The sequence below is a fragment of the Cygnus atratus genome, chromosome 1 (assembly GCF_013377495.2).
Source record: "Cygnus atratus isolate AKBS03 ecotype Queensland, Australia chromosome 1, CAtr_DNAZoo_HiC_assembly, whole genome shotgun sequence".
Taxonomy (NCBI): domain Eukaryota; kingdom Metazoa; phylum Chordata; class Aves; order Anseriformes; family Anatidae; genus Cygnus; species Cygnus atratus.
The window spans coordinates 93288167-93315290 of record NC_066362.1 but is presented as its reverse complement, the minus strand read 5'-3'; the positions used below and the strand labels follow the sequence as shown (position 1 = coordinate 93315290).

At 37.9% G+C, this 27124-nt stretch overlaps 2 protein-coding genes across 7 annotated transcripts in view; both read left to right on the top strand.

Annotated features, from left to right (window-relative positions):
• The window catches only part of TBC1D23 (TBC1 domain family member 23), a 33224-nt gene extending 20475 nt beyond the window's left edge, over positions 1-12749 (top strand). For 3 of the 6 annotated variants that reach the window (XM_050708385.1, XM_050708387.1, XM_050708386.1), the window contains exons 13-19: positions 396-505; positions 1158-1321; positions 2531-2575; positions 5685-5773; positions 8241-8376; positions 9506-9700; positions 10988-12749. In XM_050708385.1, the coding sequence (XP_050564342.1) occupies positions 396-505; positions 1158-1321; positions 2531-2575; positions 5685-5773; positions 8241-8376; positions 9506-9700; positions 10988-11069 (821 nt within the window). In that variant the 3' untranslated portion in view covers positions 11070-12749. The remainder of the gene's footprint in view (positions 1-395; positions 506-1157; positions 1322-2530; positions 2576-5684; positions 5774-8240; positions 8377-9505; positions 9701-10987) is intronic. The other 3 variants (XM_035540687.2, XM_035540689.2, XM_035540688.2) reach the window with 2 other exon arrangements.
• Positions 12750-15189: 2440 nt separating this feature from the next.
• Positions 15190-24831, top strand: NIT2 (nitrilase family member 2). Its single transcript, XM_035540700.2, has 10 exons — positions 15190-15273; positions 16806-16924; positions 18261-18381; positions 18510-18598; positions 20212-20305; positions 21260-21334; positions 21801-21879; positions 22508-22606; positions 23596-23651; positions 24024-24831. Exons 1-10 carry the CDS (start codon positions 15246-15248, stop codon positions 24110-24112), a joined length of 849 nt encoding a protein of 282 aa, XP_035396593.1. The 5' UTR covers positions 15190-15245; the 3' UTR covers positions 24113-24831.
• Positions 24832-27124: the final 2293 nt, after the last annotated feature.

Genomic DNA, 27124 nt, shown 5'->3' with positions numbered 1-27124 from the left:
CTTAAACAGATAGTTCCTGGAATCAATCAGTGAGGCTCTACAAACAGTGGAGGTGTTTATACCACAATATGATTATAGAAGCAATACTAGTCAATAAGTGCGGTGTCAAAACAGCTATCGTTAGGATCAAAGTAGTGGCTTATTTTTGGTTGCTGCTGTGTGTTGACTATTTTTTGTTTGGATGTTTGGTGGGGCTTTTTGTTTGTTTGTTTTGTTTTTTAATAAAGCTTATGTTAATGCATTTTTATTACTGAAAGAAAAACCAGGGGTGATTATAGCTGTATCTGAATTTATGTATTTTACTGAATCACACGGAGCAAAAATTGTTACATGGTATTTTCATCAACAGATTAATTCCATTGTAGTTCTGAACATTTTTAATGGCCTTTTAACAGCCCTCCAGCAGCACTTAGCAGATATCAATGTTGAAGGACCAGAAAATGGATATGGGCACTGGATTGCTAGTACCTCGGGTTCAAGAAGTAGCATAAACTCCTCTGTTGATGTAAGTAAATTTTAAGCTCAAGTGGTATAGTGGTATCAGAAACCCAGGTGTACTGAATTTTTTTCTTCATGTTCCTCCTTCTTATCTGTAAAGTGCATTACTTCAAGTCTTGATTGTTCTCAGTTGTGTGGTTTTTTCACTATCTATTTGGAGGTAATGTAAACATTCTTATCCTCTTGAAAGGAAGAGCCTGTAGAGAAGAACTTGCTGTAGTCAGGCATTCACTAGCAGAGTATAAGTAATGGACTAATATGGACTCTTACTGGCTCTTTCTTACTTTGGGAATAAGATACTGTAAAGTTGGCTTACAGTTTCATGGGAAAGCTCAAAATTGGCTCTTTTCTACAGCTGATATGTTGCCTGTAGAACTTGGCTTTTAATTTGGATACAATTTAGCATGAATATAATTCCTTCCTCTTTAGATTTTCATACTAGAGTGCTGATTAATAAGGTTTGTTAGCTTGCTTTTTTAGATATTTATTCCAGACCCATGCCACTGCTATCATTTGATAGAACTCAAAAAGAATGCTTAATGCTGTAATTAATGTTCTGTTGAGTACCAAAAAGTGCACATGCAATATTTTGTAGTCTGTTTCAGTTCTTAAAAAATCAGAACCCATGATTAAATTGTATATTTTTTTTAATGATTAAGCCTGAGAAGCTATTTTTGCAGGGTGATTCTCCTAATGGTTCAAGTGATGGAAAAGGAGTGAAGTCCTTGGTGAATAAAATGACAGTTGCTTTGAAGACTAAATCTGTGAATGTGAAAGAAAAAGTTATTAGTTTTATTGAAAATACATCCACTCCAGTGGACAGGTAGGTCATTTATGTCTGACTACGGTTAACAGTAAGGAATGACTACCTTTTTGAGGTGGCTATTTTGTAAATGTAAAGATCGTGCTAATTAGAAAAGGAAAAAAGAAGTTACCTTCCAGTTTCAGCTTTCATACTTCCTACCCCTCTCCCCCCTCACAATTTTATCATGATATAGGAAACCTACTGTGCTGCCTTACTAATTGCGAGGCCAATGTAAGCAACCTTTTCTCTTGAATGTTTATCCTAGAGTTTGTCACTGCATGATTAGTTCAAATTACTGTAGTGTGTCATTTCTGTGTTTAGCTTAAAAGGCAAGAATGATTTCACTTATATTTTAGTTCCTTCCCATCCTGACTCTAATGGAATGGGTGAATGACAGAAGGATTTTGGACAGGTTTTCATTGCTGTTTTCTTTTGGTTGGTCGGTTGCTTTATTTTTTTTACTGCCCCACATTGTCAAGTTGAGGTTATTTTTATTTTTTTTTGAGGATCTTCATTTTCAAGTTCTGAGGTAAGCTTATGTTTAAACCCCAAATCGGCTTGCTCATTTCTGTACCTGCAAGTAGGGATGGGAATGAAAATAGTTGAGTATGTTAAAAGACACTTTCAAAGTTGAAGATCTTCATTCCAAATGCTTGCCTTAACTAGGTTAAAGAAGAACAGCTTCAGTCCATCAAAGTTTTAATTGAATAGTCTGTTTTAGAGTTCTTTAAAATGCAACCTTTGGAGTTGTATGTTATAAAGACATTAGTATTCCAGAATCTTATAAGAGGTAGTGTTTGCTTGATAGCAGGACTTAAAATGTGGGTCAAATTAATAGCATTTTTTCATTAGTTTTATACCTGATTAAAGGTACAGATTCTTCCTTGTGTGTTAGAAAATGATACTTTTAATTATTTCATACCTGGAGGCAAAAAATATTTAAATAGCATTTGGTAGCACCTTTTGTCATGTGAAGAATTCAAGTGGGGTGTATATGTAAGCCATACATAGCGTTAAAAACTATGTCTTTTTTAATAAACTTTTTACAAATTTTTCTACCTCACAGCTATCTGTCATGAAGCATTCCTAAATTTGTTTATAAGCATCCTGCTTGACAAAGATACACTGCCGATATAGAGCATTTCAATTGTTTATCTAGGTTTTTCCCGTAAACTTTTTTTTTTTTTTTAATTCTTTTGTTCTGTCCTCTGCCCCAATGTCCTATAGAATACCTTTCAATATTCCCTGGCCAGACAGAGCAAGCCTGGAGCGGTAAGCTTGAGTATTAAGCAGTCTGACTAAAACCACCTTTGTTGTATTTAGCATGGCATTGCAATATTTGTAAGCATTGGTTACACTGACAAAATTGCTCAGATACCTACTAAAGCTATTGCTTTTTACAAATACTAGTTAGGGGACTAGAGGAAGAAAAGAATGCTTTTGCAGAGCTTTCTTCTATTGGTTTCTGCTTTGTTACTTCTGTTTTCTTCCTTACAGTTGCTTTCTGTGGAACTTTTTTTTTTTACTTGTCATTCTTATTTATATTTTATAAATGACTTATATTAGTGAAAGACAACAGGAGCAATTACTGAACAAATTGTGGCTTAAGGTTTTAACAAGAGAGACTGCAGCTACAAAAAGGGCTTGTTACAAATTGTGCATCAAGTATCATCACAGCTTCAGGGGGTAGTCTTACGCTGGAATCCTATCTGTAAATCTGGAATTTCTATGCTTCTTAGCATACTGTGATAGAATATGCTGATAGAAACAGAGGTACTCATTACTGGAAAAAGACAGATGCTGAGGTGATAAGTAAATATGCCTTGCAACTTTCCCTCATCTTGTTCACGTAACAACAGCATTTCACAGAACTGTGGAGTCCCCTTACATTTGTGTCAGATATATTATCTCATAATTACTTCAAAAACAAAAAATATCATTTTGAGGGTATATAAAATTATTTTTGATTAATGAAGGACTTTCACAGCTGTGCGTGCTTCTACAGCTCATGCATTACCTAGGACTTTGCTTATCCTTTAAGAACATTGTGTTACAGCTTTTTACCCTCATAGACCAAAAAGCATAAAGATCGGTGCTATAAGAATTAATGGAGAATTAAACTGCTCTTTGAGGTTTTCAAGGATTTTGATCTACTGCTTTCAAATAGTTTGTACATACTTGGAAATAATATTTACCCATAAGCATTATAGAATAGAGTTGTCTGAGGCAAACCAATAGTAATGTTAACCAGCATCTATTGGAACTACCCCAACAGCATATTATAATTTAGAAATCCTAAAGATTGTGGGGATTTTTCTACCCATTTTCTTGATCAGTTTTTAGAATGTTCTAAGAAAGTACTAAAATTCCAACCTGAAACACTTTTTGTGACTGTTCAGTAATTAAAAGACACATAAATCTGTGTTTGTAACCAAGAAGTATATTGAAATTATATGTGAGTTATTTTACTTTCAGCTTTCACTCATATAGCTTATCTTGTTTTAGGAGGCAGATGCAATAATAACCTACTTTACTCACGCTGTTGATCATTAGACTATTATCTTAAAATTGCAACTCTGAAAAACCTTTTCTGATTCATTCAGAAGAATCCGCTTAGCTTTTATCTCCAATGTATTTCATTTTGCAGATTTGCCACTAAAGGGAATTGCATTAAATTTGTAGCAATGTAATGATGGCCTTCCATGAGAACAGGTTTCAGGGAAGTTAATTTCTAGTTTAAGATGTTGCCAGATTTTTATAAAGCGGCTTTCTTATTTCTCTTGTCTTGACTAACTTTGTTCTATAAACGCCAATAAGATCTTCTATTAAATCCTTCCTGTGTAATTCAGTTCAACATTATTTAAATGTGTTTCTTACTAAATTGGTTATGTATTCCTAAAACAAATCCATATTTAAAAAAATCTACATAAACAAACACTGCCCTCTTGAATTGTCAGTGTCATTGATGCTTATTGTCTTAAATACTAATTCGCATGGTTTTGTATGTTTATTTTTTGTAGAATTCATTCTTTTCCTATTAAACCTTTCCTTGTTTTGTCTACATTAGTAAATTTTAGCCATAGAAAGTTTAGGTTGCTTTTTTTAACTTTCAAATATACTTTCAGATCTACATGTGAACTAGCATTCATTGATATTATTACTAAGAAGGTCGCATCTCTGACTTAGTTCTACAGTGGCACGTAAACAAGTGCGAGAACATACTCAATACACGAACCCAGGGTTGTGGTTTATAGGAAGTATAAATGTACATTCCAGTAGAGGAAGGCTATCAAAACTGAAATTGGGGAAAGGGACAGGTGTGTTTTAGAGTGTTGGGTTTTGTGTTTGGTTTGAAGTATTTCATGTTGCCAGTTAGGCTAAAGTCATGAATTGGTTTTGGGGTTGTTGTTTGGTGTCATCGTTCTCCCCACTCTCCGCCTCCCCCTCCCCCCCCCCCGAAGACCAGAAGATGTGCATTTTGAGGCTTTCTGAACCCTTAGGTATTCTTGTGGTTTTTTTTCAGGCATTTCTCTGTATTGGAGGACCAGAACCTTTAACATGACAGCTGTGACTATCTTCACAGCACTCTGAGCTAAAGCTTTAAAATATCTTAGGAGTTAGCAACTGTTACTGTCAAACATTTAAGATTCATTTCTGTTTGCTTGTGTCATTTAACATTATCTGTAGAAGCAGATTTAAATGAGTTTTGAGGTCAGTATCTATGCAGAAATCCCAGTGATGCTGAGATTAGCAGCAGGAATTTATTGACCAAAAATTACAGGATTGGTTTTACACTGGAGGAAGTAATGGACAGGAAGTCAGAATTCACCCTACAATGGATGGTTTATAATACCCCCAGTTTGAAATGCTTAGGGTATTTTATCTTTCTGAGGAGTGACCTATTTATCAGAAAAATGAACTTCTAGGCATGTTAATTAATAGTCTTAAACTTTTCCTCTATCCCAATTTGGCATTTTCTTTTGTAAGTCTACCTTCGATGTTCAAAAATACTTCAGGCAGAGTTCAGAATTTCGTGTTAGAAATGTCATATCATGTGTTAAGTTTTACAGTCTCTAATATATTTTGTAATTTGGGAAGGTGATCAGAAGTTCTTAAAACAAGTGTTTCTTTTTACTTCATTATAGTACTCAGTCTTGCCAAATAACTGTGGAATACATGCTTTTACTAACAAAACTGCGTGATGTGTCAGTCCTAGCTTCCTTGAAGGCAACTCTTTGAAATTCTCTCGTCTTTTTCAGTTGCAAGGTGTTGTTTACATTTTGCTGATGCATTATGATAGGCTTCATACCATCTGTTTGAAAGTTACTTGTCTTCTTCCCTCCCATCCCATATCCTCTCCTACCCTTTTCATTGCCAACAGACATGTCAGCAGCAGTGACAGAGTAGGAAAACCTTACCGTGGTGTGAAACCAGTATTCAGCATTGGAGATGAAGAAGAATACGATACTGGTACAGTAGATTTTCCTCTTAACTGGATTGACTTATATAGACAAATTTATGATGTGTGGCTAAATTATACGTGTGTGTTTTGCATCGTCTTAATGTGTGACATTTTTCTAACTGTTGATCATGTTTGTAATTGTGATGTCTATAACTAACCAAGGAAGAAATAGTCTCTTCAAATACACATTAGCAAACTAAAGAAAAAAAAGTTTTTGTGGTAGGAACCAAACAGCCAACAGGAAGAAATGGCATCAGGTGGATATAGTTGATTCTTCATGTTCACTCAGTATTTTTGTAGTAAAAGAGGTGTTTTTCTACACGGGTCTTGTAGAGGCAAACCTACAATTGTACCCTTATTGCTCATGACAGTAAGCAGAATGCAAAGGACCTAATTTGACTGATAGATTTCAGGTTGAATCTCTAGTACTGGCAGTTAATATAACCATCTGAATTTCTTGTAAAGAAAAAAAATATTAGTCTTTAGAGGACTGATGTATGCACACCTCTCCAGTGTTATACTTCTCCAGTGATAAAAAGATATACTTTTTAGCATTGAATGTGTTAAGAATTGATTCATCTCTTGATATACATGCAAAATGCCATAGAATAATCGTGCAATTTTTATTTAATTTTATCTACTTGAAAAATTATAGGCAAAACTGGAACACCACTCTTCTCACAAAGATTTTTGAGAGACAAGTGCGAATGCTAGAATAGCAAGGACCTACTGCTGTTCTGTTTTGATTCTGATAGTGTTAACTCACTCCCAACCCTCATCATCTCACAAGTAGCCATCCTGTGACCAAGAGGCATACTCAGTTTCCATATTAGAAACAAATAGCTAGATTAGGAATTGTTGACCTTAAAAGGAAATAATTTAGGAAGATTACTTAGATTTTTAAAATCTGGAGCCATTTAAATAAGATTGATCAGAAAAAAATTAATCGTTGTTTGACTTATGTAAGAATTGGGAAGGAGCAAAATGAAACTAGCGGGTAGGAGGGTTAGCACTAAGAAGATACTTCTCCAAATTCCAAAAAACTACTAATTTTGCACTGTTCTTTGTTGCAAGGCATTATGGATGCTCAAAGTCTATGTGGTTTCAGAAGACCAGGTCTTTTGAGATGAATCATTCAGGACATACTTTCTGTAGTGTTTTTAGCTGATTTCTATTCAAATTTGCTTTTAAAAGGACTGTTAGACTAAAGTAAGAAATTTGAATAGACAAATTCAGCACATACAAAGTGAAATATGTTATTTTTAGTACAGAAGAATGCAAAAAGAAGAATGCTGACTTTGTTTTTGTAAAGTTTTAGTATGGCTTTAGTTTGTGGGTTGCTTTGGTTTTTGGGTTGTTTTTTGTTTGTTTGTTTTGTTTGGATTTTAATAGTTAAATAATTGCAACCAGCTAGAGTAATTGCAGTCTGCTCTAGGTGGCCCTGCTTGAGTAGAGAAGTTGTAGCAGATGACCTCCAGAGATTTCTTCCAACCTCAGCTATTCCATGGAATGAGGATGGATTTTGTTCCTTTCTTTCCAATTTCATAATGTATTTTGCACTGAAAACCTTTTCAAATGTGTGGATTTCCAATGCTGAAATGATTTGAAATAAATTATTTAACAAAGTATAGAAAATTGACTTTGAAAGAGACACTTTAAAGAGTTATCCTTGTAAGTTATTTCTGGGGGTAACTTCTATGGTTTTAATATACTTCATTTCTTGAGATAGATAGATTGCTTAAATTCTTCTAATGTAGCACCAAAGGTAGTATGTAAACAATCATCATATTTAGACGTAAAAACAGTCTTTTACAACTAAGTGATAACGCTTGTAGAAATTCCAGGTGTTTCACAGAGGTCTGTGCTACAAATTTTGGTTTTGAGTATGTTCTCAAATGTCTTTAGAAAAGAAGGTGAACCCTGAGACATCTTTTGCTCTTATCCGAGGTTATTCAAGGCAGTAAAAACGAGGACAGTCTGAAGAATTGCAGAAGTAACTTGCTAGTGTGAGTGATGGCTGTGAAATGTCTTTTGCAACAGGCATAATTGAATATGCTAGAGCTTTTCTCCTGTGGGATAGTCAGTTTAGGGGAGGAAACATGGCTGCGAAATAGCGCCTGGAATATTGGCACATTTTTGGTACTCTTTGCCAAAAAATACTGGTATTGTAGATGCAAAAAGTGTACAGGACTTCAGTGGAAGTCTGGAAAAGTACATGTAGAAGAGACCTGTCAAACTTCACTGAAGGGACAAAGCAAACCAGCTTAATAAATTCTATGAGCTGAGAATACTTGTCTGCTGAACTTGTCTGCATGCGTCTTTCTTGTTTCCCTCAGAGCCATTGTTTATGGACACTTGGAGGCTAGGTGGACCCTGATTTGAACCAGTGTAGCTACTATGATTTTAAATGACTTGAAAATTGCCTGACATTGTGTGAAAATATTTTTTTTTTTTAACTACCACCTCTTCAAATAGATGAAATTGATAGCTCTTCAATGTCAGATGACGATCGGAAAGAAGTCGTCAACATCCAAACATGGATAAATAAACCTGACGTGAAGTATAACTTCCCCTGTAATGAAGTAAAAGAAAATGGACATATGTTTCCCAGGTACTGGAATTACTCCTAAACTTAATGTAAATGTCTGTCTCAGTACACTTTTAAAAATATTCTTGTACAGTTAAGTTATTCATGATACACCTTCATTTCTGGTATATTAGTGAAACGACCTAGAGGAAAATGTTACCACTATATTTGCATTGTGTTATAGAGTATTACTTATGTACAAAATATAGTATAAAATTCTACTTTGTAAAAAAAGATAGGAAGAAAAACATTCTCATTAAATGTAGGCTTATTTTTCAAGACCGGATAGACCCAAGTACCCATTTTTTCATGTTTTTCTTATCTAGTTTTCTGACTTGTAGTACTTGCTCATCTTGCCCCTGAAATTCAGTGACCTTGTTAATCCTGCAAGAGCAGAACATGTTGCTTACTGCATTTTAGCTACTCCAAAGAGTACAAATCCTATTGAATCTGTATAACAGAAAATTAGGATTAACTTTCTCTTTCATCATGGTCTGTTATTGTCTTTTATTAAAATAAATCTAATGGAGAAATAAAATGATATGGTGTATGATCGCTGATCTGTCATGGTGTAATTTCCCAAACTGAGTTTAAACTGCAGTAATGTGTTCATCACACATGCATTGCTTCTGAGAAGACGACAAAAGTGGGTCTTGAACTGAGTGGGCAAGTGAGCAACTCCACATTAGTGCTTGTGCAGTGACTGACAATCAGTCATGGAGTGCCAGCACATCCTGGTGGCTTAAATATACAGAGTTGCAGTTCTGTAGATGAAGGGATAGGGTTTGGGGTATGATTGAAGGATGGAGAAGAGAAGCTGGAGGCATTTTCCCTGCACTGCATGACCTGGCATGTTACTGGTGGTTTTGATCATTGATGTTGATAGCACTTGTGTCTTTTGTGCTGAGGTGATGATGCTAACTACTTGCTCTGATTTTGTATGCTGTTGAGGCTGCTATACTTGTTTTCAAAATATCTGTGATTCAGTACTTCAGGAAAATCTGAAGTATTTTGTAGACGGTCCTAATCTACATAAGTACTAAACTGTTTTATCTAGTTCTCTCCATGTAACTTGTTTGTAGAATTTAGCTTTGTAAATAGCTGATAATGAGTTAAATAGAAAATGTAATTTCTGTTTTTCTTTCCCTTCAAGTCATCTCCTAGTCACGGCAACCCATATGTATTGTTTGAGGGAGATTCCATCACGGAAGGGCCTGGCTTACATACAGTCTCGACAGGCACTCAACTCTGTAGTCAAAATCACATCCAAGAAGAAACACCCAGAACTGATTACCTTTAAATACGGAAATAGCAATACTTCAGGCATAGAAATTTTGGCAGTTGAAAGGTAAGCCATTTCAGTAGCACTGATGTTGGTAGCGATGGTATACAGAATGATGTCAACTGGAAGACAGATGTATGCTGTAATTCCCAGAATTGAGTTCAAAAGTAATAGTTTTTACTTAGGAGCAGGTATTTAGATGTGAGCTATAAAGAAGATCTGCCAGTGGAGTAAAGAGAGTTATGAGACCCAACAGAGAGGGACTGGACTCTAGGGTCTCCGATGACAGTTGTTGGGGATGAGATGTGTGCAAATGTTTTCTTTTTGTAATGTCTTAGTTGACCACTTCATTTTCATGTATCTGCAGCCTAAAATAGGGATGTGTGAAGGGTGGGATTTAAAGAGAGAGGTCAGTCTTTTGTGGTATACTTTTTGAGACATTTAACTCTCCCTATATGTCGTATAAGGAGTTATGGAGCCTGGCCTCAAACTATGAATCCCAGGTTTTGAAAGTTGGCTATTGCCATGGTTAACATTGGAATGCCTAATACTGGGTCTGAAGCCAAAGGGATGTTTATTTTATTTTATTTTATTTTTTATATTTTTATATTTTATATATTTTTATATTTTATTATTTTTTATATTTTATATTTTATTATTTATTTTTTCGTCCATGTAGCCTCTTGTTTCTTGTCACTGTTTTAACAAAGCCACTGACATTCAGTAGGTCATTTTTCCCATCCTTTTCCTTGGTGAGAACTGTACACAGTGAGTGCTCTGTTTTCAGAATTAAGTGAGAGATGAGCTTCCCAGTTGTCCTGTTGGCTACTTAGGACAAAATGAGTTTGGTATTATGTCAGACACAGGTAAATTAAATGTATTGCGGAGAACTTTGCTTCTTGTTGAATTACTTCATCACCACTTTATTGAGTGGAGCAAATACAAAACAGAGGATGGTAACTAAATGATTTAGGTGTATCCACAGGAATTAAAAACAAAAACAAAAATGAAAACCAAAGACTGCCATATGTAAATCGGACAGTGCTATCTGTAGAGATCGTGAACTGCCTGTTCCGTTCCATTGGCAATTAATGAGGAATTTTTCCTTTCCAGGAGGGCCAGTGAAATACTCCTCAACAGTTCTAAGTTCACAAACAGAAAATGTGTCATAGCATAAATAGGAAGTAAATGTTATGTCATTTTAATAGTTTCCCTCCTCTTTTCCCCTAGACTGTGCCAGAGGAAAATATCAAAGCAAGAATTTGAGTTGATGCTTAAAAATTTTGTAGCAAGTTTATGATGCCTTTTTTCTTTTTCTGTTTTTTTTTTTTTTTGTTTTTTTCTCTACTTAAGGTATTTGATTCCGAATGCAGGTGATGCTACAAAAGCCATAAAACAACAGATCATGAAAGTATTGGATGCCTTGGAGAGTTAATAACTAAAGACTTTGTAGAGAACAGTTTATAAAGAAGAAGCAACAAAGATACTGTATATGGACATGGGCTGGCTGTTTTCCAACTGAATACTAATTTAAGAGTTTTTTTCTGTTTGCTGGTGGGAGTGCCTGAGTAGCAGGCTTAAGATAGGGTAAATTATTACCAATTTCTTAACAAGATTTTTAATTTTTTTCTTTTTTTCCTTTTTTTAATTTTTTTTTCTTTTTTTTTTTTTAGAAACGTATTATAAAGGTCAGTTTGTTTCTTTTTTATGCACCCTTAATCCAAGTGATCTGCATCTTTGTAAGAGAGGATGCAGCTGGGTTCATATAAGCATGTTAAAGGAATGAACTGCCTGATATGGAGAAGCAGTTGAAAACAGAAACAGCTTTAAATGACTGATACTTGAAAGTCAAATGTCTTCATGGCCTACAGTCTATAAATTTGACTTTTGCCTACTGGTTAGTATCAAGGACTATGAAAAACTTAGCTTTGTAAGCAGAGCAGATAAAATCTTAGGAATTTTCTTCCAGTTAAAAACAGTTAAGTGAATGGGACAAAATGCCAATAATTTGGAAAGTTAACTTTTCTGAAAGTCCTATCCACTACTAGGTTAAATAATTGGAATTGATTATAAGGGTATCTTTAAATACCAAAATGAACTGTACACAATAAGCTTTTATTACAGGGTTGTGGTTCTTTTAAATTATGCTAAATTTTGCATTTCATAGGTTGAGATTGTTTCTCTTGTGAGGGTGAGTGTACATGTTGAAATTGGAGTAAGTGCTTAATGGCAGAGTATGACAGTTGAAAACAAGTTATATGGCTCCTCTGAAGCAAAATGTCTAACACGTAAATTAGATTTTTAAATACCTTCAGTTTGTGCAGAAATGAGCTTGTGCTGATAAGTCTGTTTGAAGACTGAAGGTGTGGCAAGAAAATTAACACACACGAATAAAGTGAAGAGATTCCAGTGCTGTATGCTTGGGATAAATGTATTCAGTACCTGTTGCCTTCATTGGTTCAACATCTGTTTATATTCTTTTAATAACTTCTAAGCTAGTAAAAGTGTGAGAGATTGCAACTGTGTCATAGTGTATCTGCAGTCTTCTGCTTGATACAAAACAGTTAATAAGAAGGGTTTCTCTTGCTAGAAAGCCCAGTACAGGAAGGTTCTTATGGCAAAGGCATAGCATCTTTGTAGACGGATATGAAAATTACCAAAAATTGTGAAATAAAGACACTAGGGGTTAGAGTTGTTGTGTAAAGTCTTCTGAGTATTTGAGTCAGAGCCTGTGAATTGGTACATCATCAGGAGAAAAAATAAACTGACCTTTATAAAAGCCAGTTACTCTAAGTTATTTTACTAGGAATCAAGCTAGGGCACCTTAATTCTGGAACTTATTCCTTTTTTTTTTTCTTAGTATCTGAGTAAACACCAATAGAACTTGAACTGTTGAAGATATTTGCATGAAATTGCACCTGGGCCAACACTCACATATTTATAGTTTTGCCCAGCAGCTGTTGTATTACATTTTCTTCCTACTCCGTTCTGAAACTATCCTGAAGAGTCTCTGACTCTGTGCCTATTTCAGCAATGAGATTTTTTTCATGTAAAGATGTTTGTGTTACTGTTTATAAACTACAGTTGTAAATAAACCAGTACAATTTGAACATAACTTCTGACAGAAAGTACTTTTAATTGTATAGTGTGTGAATTCTGTGAATCAATTTAACAGTTTTTCCTAAAGGTATTTTGTAAATCGAAGTGACCTTGATATCTGGAGTAAAAGAAGTTGATTATGGGTCATAAGGAGCTGCTGTCAGTGACACATTAATGTAAGTAGATCGGAATTTTGGCTGATTTTACAGGATTCTTTTGGGTGAACCATGGTCAGCATTCATAGAAAGGTCAAAATGAGTTAATAAATGGTCAAATTATAGAGAAGGTTTCTGCATGATTTCCAGGCATTTCAGCATCATATTTTACTATTATGCTGACAAATGAAAATGTTGACAAAATGATACAACACATTTTTGTAAGTCACGAGAGAGTGCTAGTGAGAGAAAAAAGTTGCAAACAAAATAAGGGGAGAACTGAGACATGCGTAGCTGAAGTACCTAAAGTGGTATCTTGAAGAATCTAGTTACTTGTGAAAAGTACATTCAGTTGTTAAGCTATTATGTGTATTTGGGTATTAAACATGAAGAACGAGTAATGTGTATGCTTCTCAGAGGTCAACAAATACAGGCCTTTTAGATCTGCAGTAACTAAGGCTACAGGAAGTCAGTTTTAAAATCTCTTCTGTGTAGAAATGTATTACCCATGCCAATAAGAGGTTAATTATTTGTAATTTTTAAGTTACAAGTTATAACTGTGCAAGTTACCAACAGATTTCTTGTGTTACAAAGCTCAGTCCAAACTGAACAATCATATTACCATTTTATGTCTACCCACAACTTAGAGACTACTTTTGTCTCATGGCGTATTTGTTGTATCTGTACTTAGGGTGCTAGTTACAAAACCTGAATTGCTGAGCAGAAATTCTAATTATAGTACTAGAGTGACAGCTTTTGAAAAAAAAAAATAATAATCAGTGTACAACTTCTAGTCTATTTCATCTTCGGGGATTTTCTTTTAATTACTTGCCAGAGGTTTGCAGGCTCTTATTTTGTATGTGCTGCTGACTACATTGTTGAACGTGTTGTTTGAAGATAAAATGACAGCTGCTATGTTGCTCGATTTTTAACTTTTATTTAATCTCTGTTTGGTGATTAAAAATGCGGTCTGTTGCAGGAAAGGAACACTTCTCAGAGTAAGCTTTCTTGACAGTTTGAAACTCATTCCTTTGCTTTTCATAGCCAGGGTCAGTGCTTCTATGCTCACTGATTTTTTTTAATTTATTTTTGTTTTGTTTTAATTGTCTCACAAGTTATTTTAGATTCTGATCTATGTGCAAATTTGTGCAGAACTTATATTACCCACCACAAGTATTCTCAGACTGTGGAGAAATTATTTTAGTTACATTGTTCTCTCCATATGTAAGTGAAGATTAATTGCTGCTCTTTCAGTTTAGTTCCTGTTAGGCCTTACACATGAGTATTAGCAGTGTTTGTAGCTTTGACCGAGCATGTCAGATGTAGTTCCAAAACTTTTGATGCTGTCATATAACATTTTTCAATATAGGGGCACTCAGTGGCTGAAGAGTTTCCCCTTTTGGGGAAGGAGGGGGTGATAGTCTGCTAACATGTTCTTTTGGGTATATTTAATACTTTCATATATTACTACTGTTTCGAAATTTGAAAAATACATTGTACCTCTCATTACCATGGGAAATAGTATGAGCCTTCCTGGTTGAAAGGATGTTACCAGTTCACTGCTTGTTCTTATTCTTACTTTGTGCTCTGTCTAAACCCTACGGAAACTCAGGAAACAGCTGTTCTCTGCACCTGGAACCCTGCAAGGTTTGCTGTTCTGGAAAAAAAAAAAAAAAAAAGAAACAAGAAAAAAAAACTACTGCTGGTAATTCTGCCATCCTTTGGGTTGGTCAGTTTGGGATGAGGTGTTTGCTTGACTGCTCCAAGGGGCAGACTGAGCTGTGTTTCTGTTTGTAACTGCAGCACATAAGGGGTGTCCATTTTATGGTGGTTGTGGGCTTCCCATCCTTTCTCTCTCCACGTGTTTCCTGAAAGTGGCTTCAGCACGACATGTGAAAGAGAGTGACCATACCGGGTTACCCATTTTGTTTTATTTTTGCCCCTTCTGCCGCCATTGGTTTTCAACTTTGAGAGTTGCCAGACTCTGAACAGGAAAATATGCATCTAGAAGCATGCTTTTAGAAAGCACAAGACTGTAAAATACACACGTAAGGAAGCAATGTAGTGAGTGAAGGGGAGCACTTGATGGTTAAAACTTCTGCTGGCTGCCAAGGTGTTTCGAGTTTTCTACCTGGGGCAATGCAGTTTCGTTAAAGAAGGGGGGGACGTGCCAGCGTGTCAGGTCAACGACCCCCCTGTAAGCCAGCACGGCCCCCTTGGGACGAGCCTTGCCCACCAGAGGGGTGGGTAAGAGGCCTTCAGCCGTTCCCGCCCACCGCGGGGGGGGGGGGGGCGGCCTACATCTCCCAGCAGCGCCCCGCGGCGCGCAGGCGCAGAGCGGGGCGTGAGGCGCGGGGATGCAGCCGACGCGCGGAGCCATGGCCCGTGAGTGGCGGCGCGCGGCGCGGCGGGGCGCGGCCGTTGCTCCCGTCAGGGCTCCCGTCAGGGCCGCCCCCCAGCGGGGCCGCGGCTTCAGGCGCCCGGAGCAGAGCCCGGGAGCCGGCTCCGGGCCCGGGCCGGAGGGTGGTGAAAGACCAGCGGCTTCCCCGTGGCCCTCGCTGGTGTTTTAAGCGCCGCGGCTTCCTCGTGGCTCCCTCCCGCCGCGCTTTAAAACATCAGTGAGAGGAGCTGGGCTCGCTCTGCCAGATGTGCTTTTGATTTTTTGCAAAAGGGATCTTGCAGGGAACGGAATGTCTGCGCTTAATTTCCCCGAGTTACAACACCCCGTGAAAAAGACACAATTTGAGAGCGCCTCCTGTTAGGGCTGTCCTGTTAGGGAGGCACACGAAGCGAACTCTGGTTGGCCTGTTGGAAATCTCATCGCAACCTCGCTTTCCCAATCAGCTAAACGTTAAAACAGTTTATTAGATGCACTGTGGCCGGGTGAGAAGTTAATCATTTGCGTACCTTGTAGGAGTCAACCGCTTGCCTACTAAGGTGAAGCAAAGCACGAAGGAAGCTACCACTTGCCTATCCGTGTCCCAGCCTGGCCTGCCCTTGGACCAGCTCCCATTTCCCCCAGCACTGTGGCAGTGTTGCTCACTGCTTCCCTGAGTCCTGTGGTTCTGGGTGATAGGGGAGCTTCCCTGAAAAGAGAGGTGATTTCAGCCTGGGGTAACTCTGTGGAAGAAGGCAGAGCGTTTGGCTTCAAAAGGAGAGAGCTCTGTGCACTCCTACAGTCCAAGATATGAGGAGATGCACAAAGGGGAATGAATGCACATGATTTGATCTCTCCCATGCAATTCAGAACATAAAAATCCTGCTTAGGTGTGGTAGATGCAGATGTCTCTTGGCTAGAAACTGGGTTGTAAAGAAATGATCAGGAAAAATGTTATCTTTATGGTTTTATGGTTCCTCACATCCATTTCCCAGGCCAGGTGTGATTTGAATCATAAAAGCAAACTTCCCATATTTGTGTGTTTTGGGGATTATGCAGCCTTTTAGTTTGCTAGTGGCATTTTAGGAGATTCAGCACTCGTTGGGTGATGGGTGCAATGAAAAGATACACTCACAAAGCACGCAGCAAACTGGGAAGGAAGAATCAACACCAGATAACTAGTGGTCTTCCTTTCCTGCTTGCTGTTGCACAGTGTCCTACATGAGAATGTGGACTGGGTACCACCTAGGCTAAGCAGGAGCTAGCCTTTGACCAGCATGTCAACTCCCTGGTCCTTGACCTGAACCAGGGGATGGCCATGTATGGTTCCCAGGTAGCAAGCCTGCGTTTGAATGTTCTCCCTGTGTTAGGAGACTTCTTCCAGAGTCATATACCGACTGCAAAACGAGTCGGAAGTGGTTTGTGTGTATGTTGTTAATATGTAAGTAGATTTATTTTGTTAAGTGCTCATTAATGAATTCAAGTTTTGATTACCTGGGGAAATTCCACTGGCTAATTTTTTTTCCTTTTCTGCCATTAGACTTCCGCCTGGCACTTATTCAGCTTCATGTATCTGCTGTTAAATCAGATAACCTTCAACGAGCCTGTGGACTGGTAAGAGAAGCATCGGCTAAAGGAGCAAAAGTCGTGGCTCTACCTGTGAGTAAAGATCATGATTTACTTAAAATACATACACCTCAAACTCTTGGAAATATCTTCGTAGTGTTAACCATGCATTATATATTCCTGTTTCTCTCTGGATGCGCTTGTATGCTGTATGAGACTCCAAAACAGGGGGAAAAAAAATGTGTTGAAGTGCCTTGTTCTATCTACCAGAATGTATAAAAGAAGGAGGGAAAAAAAAAGTTTTTTTAATTTTATTTTTAATGGGACAGGAATCTGTTCAAGTTCATGTGGTTTAAATCCCAGGCAATTCCAGCAGCCCTAACTGGTTTATTCTGAATTAACGAAAGTAAGACTGTGGTTTGAATCTTTGCAGAAACCGTCTGTGCCAGAATGTAGGAAAAGGTGATTTTCAGCTAAAGAGTGTTGATACGAAGCAGGATGTGTTGATAGGGAAGCAGGCATCCATCTTTGCCATAATTATTCAGGATCAAACAGTCAATGAGAAACTAAATAGATGTCAAACATTTCCAGCAAGTCATTTGTGGCTGGATTATGATTAAAGCATCATGATATCATTGTGCGGGAACATGATCACCGCTTAAAATTATTGATCACTTCTGATTTACTTTTTAGACTTCAGCCAGGATTACCTTGCTGATTTTTTAAATTTTTTTTTTTAAACATGATATGCTGGCAACAAGGTACCTTCCCACTGTAGCTGTGAGATTTTTCCTCTGTTCCTGGGGGTACATGTGCCTGTGCCTTGCAGCATCTGACTTGGGACTGCAAAGTTCTTTTCTGGGTGAACTTTTGGTCTGAATGTTTTACACAAAGAATGTTTTGGTTCCTGCTGTCCTAGGTGAAGTATTAAGCAACCTTCCCTTCTCTGTTCTAACACAGCTCTTGTGTTGCAAATACGACCTTTGATTATCCTGTCTAGGTCTCCTAGAGGGAGATTATCTATTATTAGCTACTTTTTGTCATGTGTACAAACAACCGAGTTTTCCAGACCTATTTAGCTGAGATACTCCATTTGCCAATGATAATTAATGCTTGTAGAGTAAACCCTCTCAAGCAAGGGCAAGGTCTTTCAGCAAGTTTGGGAAGGTAAATTTTGTACTGATACTAAGAGATAAAATATTCTCTTCCCTCCACCTTATTTTTTTTAAGTCACACAACATAAAGAGTTAATACGCACCAAGCATATAGTCTACACCTTTGCATAGGCATATGGCAGTTTGTGTGACATGTTAGCCTTTATGTGTTAATATTTTTTAATTTCTGACCTAGGGAAAAAGCATGAAGAAAAATTTTGAAAGGTCAAGTGCAGTGTTTACAGATTTTAACTTCATCTTTTTTCTAATTCTAGGAATGTTTTAATTCTCCATACGGAACCCAATACTTTAAAGAATATGCAGAGAAGATCCCTGGAGAATCAACACAAAAGCTCTCAGAAGTTGCCAAGGAGTGCAGCATATATCTTGTTGGAGGTAGTTTATTCCTAGTGACTGTCTCATTGAGGGGAAAAAATGGGCAATGTCTATTTGTGCAACTGAATCAATACTCCATATACTACGGGGCGGGGGGGGGGTAAAACTTTGTTCTCTCCTTTTTAAAGGATCCATTCCAGAAGAGGATGGTGGAAAGCTGTATAATACATGTACTGTCTTTGGGCCTGATGGTGCTATGTTGGCAAAGCATAGGAAGGTAAGACGGTACAATGTTGTTATTAGACGGTTTCTCATTTGTGTGGCTAGTACTCAGCAGTTTTACCCAAAAATGGTATTGCCCTTTGTCTTTAGGAGGCACAAATGATTTCATCTGCACCTAAAGGTGATAGGAATTAGCAGCATCTTGCAGTAATAATAAGCAGTGCACTGTCATTAAAACTGCATCTCATTTTAATTTGGGATGTGTGTTTATCCCTTCCAAAGTTGGTCATCATTAAGTGCTGGACAAGGACTATGAGGTGCGGAAGGCTTAATTGACTTGTCCCAGATGCTGGGAAAATTGTGGTAAAGGCTGATCCAAGTCGTCTGAATTCTAGTGCCACATCAGTGGGATCAGGATTTTTCCTCAGGTTCCCAAAGGAGTTAGCCTCTCAGTTATCATAAAGACTGCTCTTTACATACTTTTTGTGCTGTATGTATAATAGTGCAGACAATCAAAGTCCAAGTTCCACAGTTAAGCTGTGTCTGCTGTTTGTAGTAGGTAGGTGCTTACTGTCATCTTCCACCTGCACACTGCTTGCCCCTCGAGAAACTACCTGTATTTGTAACTATGTAGTTCCTGCTACTCTGGCTTTGCGTACAGGCATCATTCCTCAAGTGAACAACAGCTTGCTTGTTTGAAGGAAAAACAAGAGAATGCAAGGTTACTTGGAACAAATGAGATGGTGCAAAATGGATCTGGGGATGCAGTTATTCTTTTTTTTTTCTTTTAACTGATTGTGCATTTAGCTACACCATTAGATCACTTTCTGAAATACTGCATTGTCTTCTGTCATACCACACCAGCCCATAAGCCCTGTAGTTGTTTGCAAAACGAGTGCAGGCTTGTACTGCATATATATAAACTAACAGTAATACAGAAACAGCTGTATTTTTACAAAGCTCCAGTCAGGAACAGATATCTACATCGCAAGGGATGGGATAAACACCGTCTACAGGGGCTAAGAAGCATCTACAAGTCATGTGAACTTTGTGACTTGTTCAAAGTATTTCCTGGAGAAATTTTGCAGGAATGGAACTCAAATTTTGGCGAGGAAAATACCACTTGCTTTACCATATTGCACTTATAATCATGACAAATTTGAGATGTCATATACATAGAGTACATTATATATGTACCCTTTCTTTAGCAAAATTACGCATTAAATCAAGATAGATAGTTATTTTACAAGGACCCTTTTCATGAAGATGTAGAGACATACTGCAAATTAATTGTTCTATTTTTAGCTGTTTTTACTAACTCTCTATTACTGCATGGGCCAAGCATTGGACATTCTATTTGGTAAGCAATGTAAACATTTGATATGTGCCTCACTTAGGTCGAGGCTTATATGTGTTGTTTAAAATGCCTAGTATTTATCTTCTTTATTTTTTCTCCAAATAACTTTAGACATGCAAATTTCTGTAAAGAAGAGAACTGCTTTAAATTGTCTTTAGAAGATCTCTTCATCTTAAGCAATGTATATTTGGGATCCTGACGGAAGAGTAGTCCAGATAATTGTGACTAGTATACATTGACTAGTAGGAAAAGTCTCAAGCACCAAGCAGGGAAATTATTAATAATTCTTATTAATAATCTTATAATTACAGATTCATTTGTTTGATATTGATATTCCTGGGAAGATACAGTTCAAAGAGTCTGAAACACTGAGTCCAGGGAATAGTTTCTCCATGTTTGATACTCGTGAGTATAAGACAAGCCTTCTCTTTAGGAGCACTGCCACAATAACACTACAGTCATTCTGGAGCTCTCTTCCCTACCATTTCTCCCCAGCAATGGATTTTTAGACTGCTGGGTTTAAATCAGGCATTTGACAATGATGGCAAATGTATTTAAGTGTGTTCCAAGTGTGGGGGTGACTTCTGAAACTTTTTTAAAAGGCAAAGTGATTGAAAAAGGACAGAGAATTAGAAAGGGATAAAGCATACATCATGGCACTTCCCTTAACAAATAGTGGTCCTACTGAATTGTAAAAGAGAAGTTACTGTATTTTTAATTGCAGTTTTTAAAACAGTGCTTATAAAACATGGCTTGGAAAACAATACATGTAGCACATGGCTATGCTGGCAGTTGTTTCATATGAAGATGGTATAATAATGGAGATAACTGTAAATTCCATTCCAGTATTCTTGAATCAACCACAACAGATTAAAAAAAAAAAAGACAGCTACCCCTACCCCATCTTAAAAATGTGTATGACCTGTTAACTGAGCTCTAAGAGTCTCAACTCCCATGTTGACTTTCTCCTCCTTACAATGTGCATGCTGCAAGAAAGTATGTAACTGTAATTTCTTTAGTCCACGGAGACCAGTGAGTAACTTTATCACTGAAAAATCTGCATCTAAATCAGAGAGGAACACGTTACACACAAACCTGATATAGCGTGATGTTGTGGAAATGGCTGTTTTTAAAGGGTAGATGAGGCTACTTCTCACAGTCATCCTCTCATCATGAAGCATGAATTCTCCCCCACCAATAGACAATGTTTGCTGCAGATACACATTTAGAGAAACACATTTAAATATCGCTCCCCTTGTTACTCTGAGACATGTAAACTAACAGGTGGCAGGAGATCTTGTGATTGCTTTTGTGTACTCATGATAGCAATATGACTGTCTCTTGTGTTTTTGAGAACAGCGTACTGTAAAGTGGGCCTGGGCATCTGCTATGACATCAGATTTGCTGAGCTGGCTCAAATCTATGGACAGAAGGGTAAGGCTGAGTCACCTAATGAAGTGGAGCATGCTTAGCCCTAAGGCCTGAATTTTATGGGGCTGTTTCAGGGTGATGGTACTGGGCACTCTCTTAAGTGTCATCAGGCACTCTTATCTTTGCCCATTAACACAAAACGCACCTTGTAGCCCAGACTTTGTTATTCATAAACAGAGCAGATACTCATTTGTAAAGTAACAATAATTCTCTGCTACACATCTGCTGATATAATAATATAATACATAATGGAAACGTATTATGGCCCCATACTTGGTGATGTACCATAGGGCTTTGCTGGCATAAATAATCATCTGTGCCACACATGAATGGGCTCTATTTGTCCTTCTATTAAGGGCAGAAGTCAGAAAAAAAATAAAAGCTTACCATGAGCTTCAAAGTAGAGATACTCAAGGGTAAACCATCTTCCCCTTAATGATAGTTTGTTTGTAATTTTCTTTTAACAAAGGTTGCCAGCTGCTGATATATCCAGGGGCTTTTAATCTGACAACAGGACCGGCTCATTGGGAATTGCTACAAAGGGGACGGTAAGAACAAAGTAACTGAGGGGGATTTTAGTATGTGGAACCAAATTGTTCTTGTATTCTACATCACGCCATACAGCAGAATTTCTGCTGCAGGACCACTCTGCTGTCAGAACTGTGCCATTCTTTGGGTCTTGCATGGGTCACCAAAATGGTTTTGCTGTCAAGGAGAAAAGCAGGAGCTGTTTATCCTTCACTCCTGCCAGCCCCTCTGCAGTTAAGCTTTTGGCCCTTTTCCCCATGGCTCTGAGCACCATTCACAAACTTCTGCACAGAACAGCCAGTAGACAGCAATAACCATGTCAAAACTGCCTTAATTATGGACAGAAATAGATCCTTTGACTCCTGATTATGCAGTATTACTTATTTGTTTCGTCAGCTTCAATCAACTTTACTGCACACTGAATGAACATGTAATTTATTCTGTCTAACTCTGGGGCAGTTGGGTAGACTTCTCTTTCCAGGCTTGTTTTCTGTAACTTTTGTGTCATTTACAAGTTTGAGAAGTCTTTAGGAGGCTGTATTGTCTGTTCTTCAGAGTGAATTCAGTCTCTTCTGCTTAGTTAATGGGTGGTATTAAAAAAAAAAAAAGACCTACTCATTTTCTTGCCCTATCTTTCTGTGAATACAGAGCTGTTGATAATCAAGTCTACGTAGCTACTGTATCTCCTGCTAGAGATGAAAAAGCTTCCTATGTTGCCTGGGGACACAGCACCGTAGTAAATCCATGGTGAGTTCAGAAAAAAAACACCTTGGTTGAATGTTTTACTTGACCGTCTCACTTCAGCCCCACATTTTCACCTACTTTTAAAACGAATTATCCTTTTTTTCTTATTTTCCAGCCAGCTAGTTTTAAAATGGTTTAACAGTATGCATTCTTGTTGGAAGCGCAGAAGCTACTTCAGTAGTAGTATTAAACACTAGTTAAGCTGCTGACCTTTTCAACTTGCATTATATATTATGCACTGTGGTGACTCCTTGAGCAGAATTGAACCATATTAAACAGCTTATACAAAACTAATTTCCTCAAAGAACATTTTGAGGTAAGAAAGAATGAGAAGGATACCTTCAAGTAGATGAGACTTTCTGACCTTAGCAGTGATTACTTCCCCTCCACGCCTCTAGGTGACTGGGAAAACATCAAGTCTTTTGGCAGTTATTTTTCTTCCAAATAAATCATTCCACCGACACTACTCTTCTAGACAATTGCAAAGTAAATAAAGCTTTCTGTCATGCGCTCTTAACATTTTATGCTGAAAGCAGTGGCAGAGCACCTAGTGGGAGACATAAGCATGTTCAGTAGCTCATGCAGAGCGTAAGTATACTCCTAGTAAAAGCTGGTTGGATCTGAGAGGTGAAAGTGTTAGTCTAAACAACCAACTATATATGGTTGTCCCCAGTGAAGTTACTTCTTTCCCTTTGAGGTATATTCCACGTTCACATGTGCTGGTTCTCATAGTTGCGCTTGTGAATATTTTTGATCTTTGGAAACTTATGTTAAGTATGTATATGTCACATATAAAACGTGCCACATATAAAACCTGGAAGCTATTTCTATCATGCAAGAGTTAAGAATTATGATGCTATTTTTAAGATAGCCCTGTGTCTACAGCTGTAGACATCAAGGCTAGAAACTCCCTCTTATATAAACAGCAGCAACTGGACTGATGCCTTAGACCTCTGTGTTAATGCTGTGAACAAATGTTCTTCATTTTGCAGGGGTGAAGTCATAGCCAAAGCTGGGGCTGAGGAAACAGTTGTATACACAGATATAGGTAAGCATTTGTTTGTTTTTTTCCTGCTTTCTTTCTTGGACAGGGCATAAGACTGGAGAGACTGTTTCTTTTTTAATGGCCATGGCTTTGTTCATGCAGTTACAGATGATGCAGTGCTCCCATCCCTTCTCAACCTTTGCTAGACTGAAGCAAAAACAAGCACTACCAGGACTAGAATATTCCAGTTTCCTTACTTATGAGGAAGTTGCCACCTACCCTAGGAGAGAGCAAAGCTGAGGCTTCCTTCCCCGGCTGCTCAGTTGCTGTGTCCTATGGACTCATTCTTCATGAAAGTTGCTCTTTTCCTACCTTGTCTCAGACAAGTCCTGCTGTTAAAACTGCTCTTTTAATAGCTCTTTCTTCCCCCTCCAGATCTGAAGAAACTTGCAGAAATCCGTCAGCAAATTCCTATTTTAAGCCAGAAGCGCTGTGATCTCTATGGCATAGAGATGAAAAAGTGACACCAGGTGAACAGGAAAAGTTCAAGTGGCACAATGACTGCTGCTTTCATCGTCAAGATTCCCTTACTGGTTGCTTGATAGGCTACTGCTAAATGTAATAGTTAATTAAAAACAAAACAACTTGTTGGTGTAATTCTAAAATTGATTCAAATACAACTTCTGTATCTCCTCATACTTCATTTTACAGTATTTAACAGCTAGGGCGAAGCTGGAGGTGAAATCACCTTAACTCGCTAGCAGTTAACAATGATCTTTATTCATCATAATGGTTTAGTTACTTTCTTATTTCGCTTTTAACTTTCTGGGGCTTATATATAGGATGTAGAGGTGGGAACCAGGTTCCCTCTAGAAATCATCTCAAGTCAGTTTTGGTATTACGCACTTTTCACTGATTACCAGATAATCTAGAAGTATGACTCTTCTGTGTCTGTCTGTCTTAATGGTATGTGCCTAAACAACTTGGTTTCTTAGCTGCCCAACTTCAAACCAGGCAAGCTTAAAATTTAACATATTAAGCAAAACAGGCCAAATTCTGCTCTCTATGACTTAAGGACAATGCAAGAAGCAGCCAAACAGAACTAGTACTATACGAGGAACTGTAACATGTTTTGGTGCACGCATTCTGTCTGGAAGATATATATTAAATTCTTATTAAAATTCCTGTTTATTGCTGAAGTGATGTGGATTACTGTTTTATTAAAGCATTTCATGTGTCACCACACCTGTGCCCTATTTACTGCTTCCTTAATATAATGGCTGAGTTGGCTTTAGTTTCACAGTCGGGCTGTCTTCTAACTGAAAAGGTTGAGGGGAAGTCAGTCAAAAGGGTCAGAAAACTTGTTGCACTAATTAAGTCTTTCTGCCCACAGTCTCACAGATGTTCAGCGAAACCAGCACCTGCTTTCTACATGTATTATTGCTACCAAAGGCCAACTCTCACCAGCTGCATGGGAAATATGCCTTACTCCATTGCTCTTGCTGAATTGATCAGCAAACTGATTAAACTTTAAAAAACTTAAAACCAGTCTAAAATTTTGTAAGAATGACCTTTTTTCTTAGAAGGCCAGCACTTCGGTGCTTCTCCTTCTAATGTAAAAAGATAGTTTTTCCCTTCCTGGGAGTCAAAAAGAAGCACCTACCTCTGTGCTTTTGGTTTTCCAGCAGCAAAAAGGCACCAGAGGCAAAAGGAGACTTCAGAATACAGAAAAGCAGGGCATCAGAGAGAGGCTTTTGTCTTGTTCCATCTAGCCAGTTTCACCCAAAACCACTGTACCTGTTTCTTCACGTTCAGCCATCCTCTTCTTCCCACAGCTATCCTCTTGCCTTTTTTATTTCCTCTGAGTTCTCTGGGATGAACCAGCTGTGTGTGGTTTATAGAGGCCCCAGCCACCTATGGGGAAATTAATGGTTAAATTAAGCCAAACCCGGAGGAGTCTTTCCCCTAAAATCGAGGTCCCATCATTCCACTCAGTGGTATTATCCATTCCTGCAGGCATTTTGCATCTCTGCTTTCACAGCATTTTGGTATACATATGGTACTGGAACTCTTAAAAAACACGCCACAGAGCGCAAGGTGAAATGAAGATTTATTTGCTGAAAAATAAATATAAAAAATTAACAATTTACTATTAGAGTTAGGTCTCCTGCATTAAATTGGTACCTGCCACATACACGACAATCAGCATGAATGATGGCCATCACAGCAATCTAACTTCTAAACCACAGCAACTATTATATAGCCGTATTTTTTTCTAAACTACTGCATCTGTCTTCCCTACACCACCCCCAACCTCTATACTATTTTAATATGTGGCAGAACGGGAACTAGACACATCTTTGGAGGATTAAAGAAATGCAGGATTCTCAAGGGCTACCCACTTAATTTTGGAAGTGTAAGATGCAGTCTGCCACAGACAATGTGACAAAATCCGTGGCATGTACCATCCTCCCCTGGACTTCCAAATGGAGAACGAGTAAGAATCAGTAGTGGACTACTTTGGTGAACTAAGCTTCAGAGGTGACACGGGTTCAGTCCCATTCAGTCTGTCAAGACAAGTTCTGAGCACCTTTTCTTAGGAGGATATTTTAGGAGTCCCCAGTAAGATTCCCTCAGAAGTGATACCAATGGACTGTAATTTTGGGGGAGTTGCAAACAAAAAGGTACACAATCAGTTCTCCACTAGGTAGTAGTTAAAGCAGTCAGTACTCAATCCTATGGTGGCAGAAGACAGGCACTTTAAGTATCCACATTATACATATGCACCAATATTTTAAGTATATAAAACCAACCAGTTGCAGCCCTGTAATGGCTACGTAAGTTCAGCCTGCAAGGATTTCAATGGATTTTAAAGAAATGGTAGAAAACATAGTAATGCCTGTTTTATCAAAATTCAGCGGAAGAGTTATTACCACTGCAGTGGGGAAGCCTGCTCAAAGCAGTATTTAAGCTGGCTCACTCTTCAGTTCCAAGACAAATCACAGTACAGCTCCTTAGTGTAGGCCAGTTCCCTTCTTCACTTTCAATCTACACTTAGATCTTGGTAAAGCAAGGCACAATTCCTAATCTCCATTTTGGCAAACTTATCTATATCTGAAGGTGAACAGCAGGAATTTTACATGATCAGAACTAAGACATATGACAACCATGCATAGAAACAGCTTCCCACAGTCTCTAGGATACAACAAGTTTAACCAGATCTTCAGTACTAAGCTTCCTACATGATTTCACCAGATTATTTTTTTTTAAATAGCAGCAATAATTGTTTCAACTTCAGCTCTCAACCCATATTAAAAAAAAAAAAATCTTAAGGTTCATATGCATACCTCATATAAAGCAAAACCTCATTTATATCAGCCATTAAAAAAACTAAACTCCCTTTCACTAAAAGGAAGCCTGAGCAGAATCCAACCACAGATGCACATGAACAGAATGCCAGCTACTCAGATTCCCAGCTTTCCTTTCCCCTGTAATCTTCAGCTCTCAAGATCATACCTCTGCAGGTGATGGAAGCA

What these genes read in the sequence shown, in the direction of transcription:
- NIT2 (XM_035540700.2), top strand. Translation starts at nt 15,246, where the DNA reads ATGCAGCCGACGCGCGGAGCCATGGCCC. An exon ending in CAAAAGTCGTGGCTCTACCT is followed by an intron (nt 16,925 to 18,260) that starts GTGAGTAAAGAT and finishes TTCTAATTCTAG; the next exon opens with GAATGTTTTAATTCTCCATA. An exon ending in TGTTGGCAAAGCATAGGAAG is followed by an intron (nt 18,599 to 20,211) that starts GTAAGACGGTAC and finishes TTATAATTACAG; the next exon opens with ATTCATTTGTTTGATATTGA.